General features: G+C 46.6%; 1 protein-coding gene across 1 annotated transcript; it reads left to right on the top strand.

Moving 5' to 3' along the window:
* Positions 1-641: 641 nt before the first annotated feature.
* Positions 642-1,446, top strand: LOC133072790 (ferritin light chain-like). Its single transcript, XM_061166333.1, has one exon. The coding sequence runs from the start codon at positions 665-667 to the stop codon at positions 1,337-1,339; it is 675 nt and encodes a 224-aa protein (XP_061022316.1). The 5' UTR covers positions 642-664; the 3' UTR covers positions 1,340-1,446.
* The last annotated feature ends 751 nt before the right edge of the window (positions 1,447-2,197 follow it).

A 2,197-nucleotide genomic window follows, 5' to 3' on the forward strand; every position in this document is an offset into this window, starting at 1 on the left:
AAACATACCTTTGTAATTGCCCAGACCCTGTTTGCACCCACTACTCTACATCCTCTCTGACCTCTTTCATACAGCTACCTGCTCATGTTCCCGTTTCCTTCAGATTACTCCCGTTCCTGGCCTTTTCACTCTGAAAATGTAAGTCATAGTACCACACCAGCTGTTCCCTCAAGAATGACCTTCTTGAAGATTACTTACTTTCTTTACCTAAACATCACCTTCTTAATGAACACCCTCTTTAAAATGCATCTCACAACTCTCCCAATTTTCCCTATCCCAGATATTCCTTACCCTGGCATTTTGTTGGTATTTTTCCCCTTTTCTTTACACCTATCTTCTGCTACCATATTATTTAATGCTTCCCCCCCCCCCCGCCCCCGCCTTTTTTGCCATTTACTATTAATGGTGTGCCTCCCCATTCACTGCTTGAATGTAAATTGTATAAAGGAAGTGATCAGTATTTCCTTCAGGAACTAAGTGATCAAGCACTTAGAACAGTGTGTGACACATAAAGTATAGTCAATAAATATCTGCTGATTGAATGAAAAGACTAGAAATTGGACTGTGATGGACAGAGCTAAACCAAGTAGAGAGGGTAAAAAGATTAAGGTAGGAAGTGCGCTCGGCGCCCCGTGGATCTGTCTCTTGCTTCAACAGTGCTTGGATGGAACAGACCCAGGGACGCCCCTTGCTCCAGCCTCCGACTACCCTCCAGCCTTTTATCCAGTCGCAGCCTCCGGGGTCAGCCACTCAGCTGTCCGCGATCACAGGAACCAGCCACCATTTTTTAACTCCTTATTACCGACCAATCATGAGCTCCCAGATTCGTCAGAATTATTCTACCGAGGTGGAGGCCGCTGTCAACCGCCTGGTTAACAGGCAACTGCGGGCCTCCTACACCTACCTCTCTCCGGGCTTCTATTTCGACCGCGACGATGTGGCTCTGGAGGGTGTGGGTCACTTTTGTCGCGAATTGGCCACGGAGAAGCGCGACGGGGCAGAGCGTCTCTTGAAACTGCAAAACCAGTGTGGCGGCCGCGCCCTCTTCCTGGACGTGCAGCAGCCATCTCAAGATGAGTGGGGTGAAACCCAGGACGCTATGGAAGCCGCCCCTCTCCTAGAGAAGAACCTGAATCAAGCCCTGTTGGATCTGCATGGCCTGGCTTCTGCCCGCGGAGACCCCCACATCTGTGATTTGCAGGAGAACCACTTCCTAGATGAGGAAGTGAAACTCATCAAGAAGATGGGTGACCACCTGACCAACCTCCGCAGGCTGGCTGGTCCCCAGGCTGGCTTGAGCGAGTATCTCTTCGAGAGGCTCACCCTCAAGCACGACTAGGAGCCTCTGAAGACCAGTGGCCTTTGAAGAACCCACCTAACATCAGGGCTGCCTGAAGCCCCTCTCTGCAGCTACTAGGCAGCTTTTTAACATCCTGGAGCCCTCTCTCAAGCCTTAGACCAAATGGAAACAATAAAGCTTTTTGCAGCATTAAAAAAAAAAAAAAAAAAAAAAGATTAAGGTAAAAATTTTCCCACAGAAATTCAAATTTGAGAAATGACAAGCAGGAAAATGTGTTGGAAATTAGTTAGTAAAGTTGATATGTGTGTATACATATATGTATGTATATGTAATATGTCCAACGTGAGACACAATGTGTTGTCATCTGACACCTGAGGACTTCCAGGTGGAGCTCAGTTTTAAATGCAGGCTTTATAGTAGGGAACACATCAAAGTGCCTCATCTTTCGGAATTTATGACCTAGTGTGAGAGAAATCATTACCAGAAAAAAATATTTATGTAAATCAAAACAAGTAGTCATTTCTCTACCTTTATTGATTAAAGTGTATTTTTCTTAATCAAAGTGTAACGTTACACTGGAAAACAAGGGCATATCAAGTGTGTATCTAGCACGCAGCCATGTATCTGTCTCAAACTGAGAAAAACACTCTTCAGATTCTAGACCGGCTGTGCTGTGATCAGTCGCATCCAATTCTTTGCGGCCCCAAGGACTGTAGCCCACCAGGGTCCTCTGCCCATGGAATTTTCGGCAAGAATACTGGAGTGGATTGCTATTTCAAACTCCAGGGGAATCTTCCCAATTAGGGATGGAACCTGCCTCTCTTCCGTGGCCCTGCTTTGGCAGGCAGGCTCTTTGCCACTAGTGCCATCTAGTGGCTCAGACTGTAAAGAATCTAC

This window comes from Dama dama, chromosome 18, assembly GCF_033118175.1.
Source record: "Dama dama isolate Ldn47 chromosome 18, ASM3311817v1, whole genome shotgun sequence".
NCBI classification, from domain to species: domain Eukaryota; kingdom Metazoa; phylum Chordata; class Mammalia; order Artiodactyla; family Cervidae; genus Dama; species Dama dama.

Coding starts and splice junctions, on each gene's coding strand:
- LOC133072790 (XM_061166333.1), top strand. CDS start 665: ATGGAACAGACCCAGGGACGCCCCTTGCTCCAGCCTCCGACTACCCTC.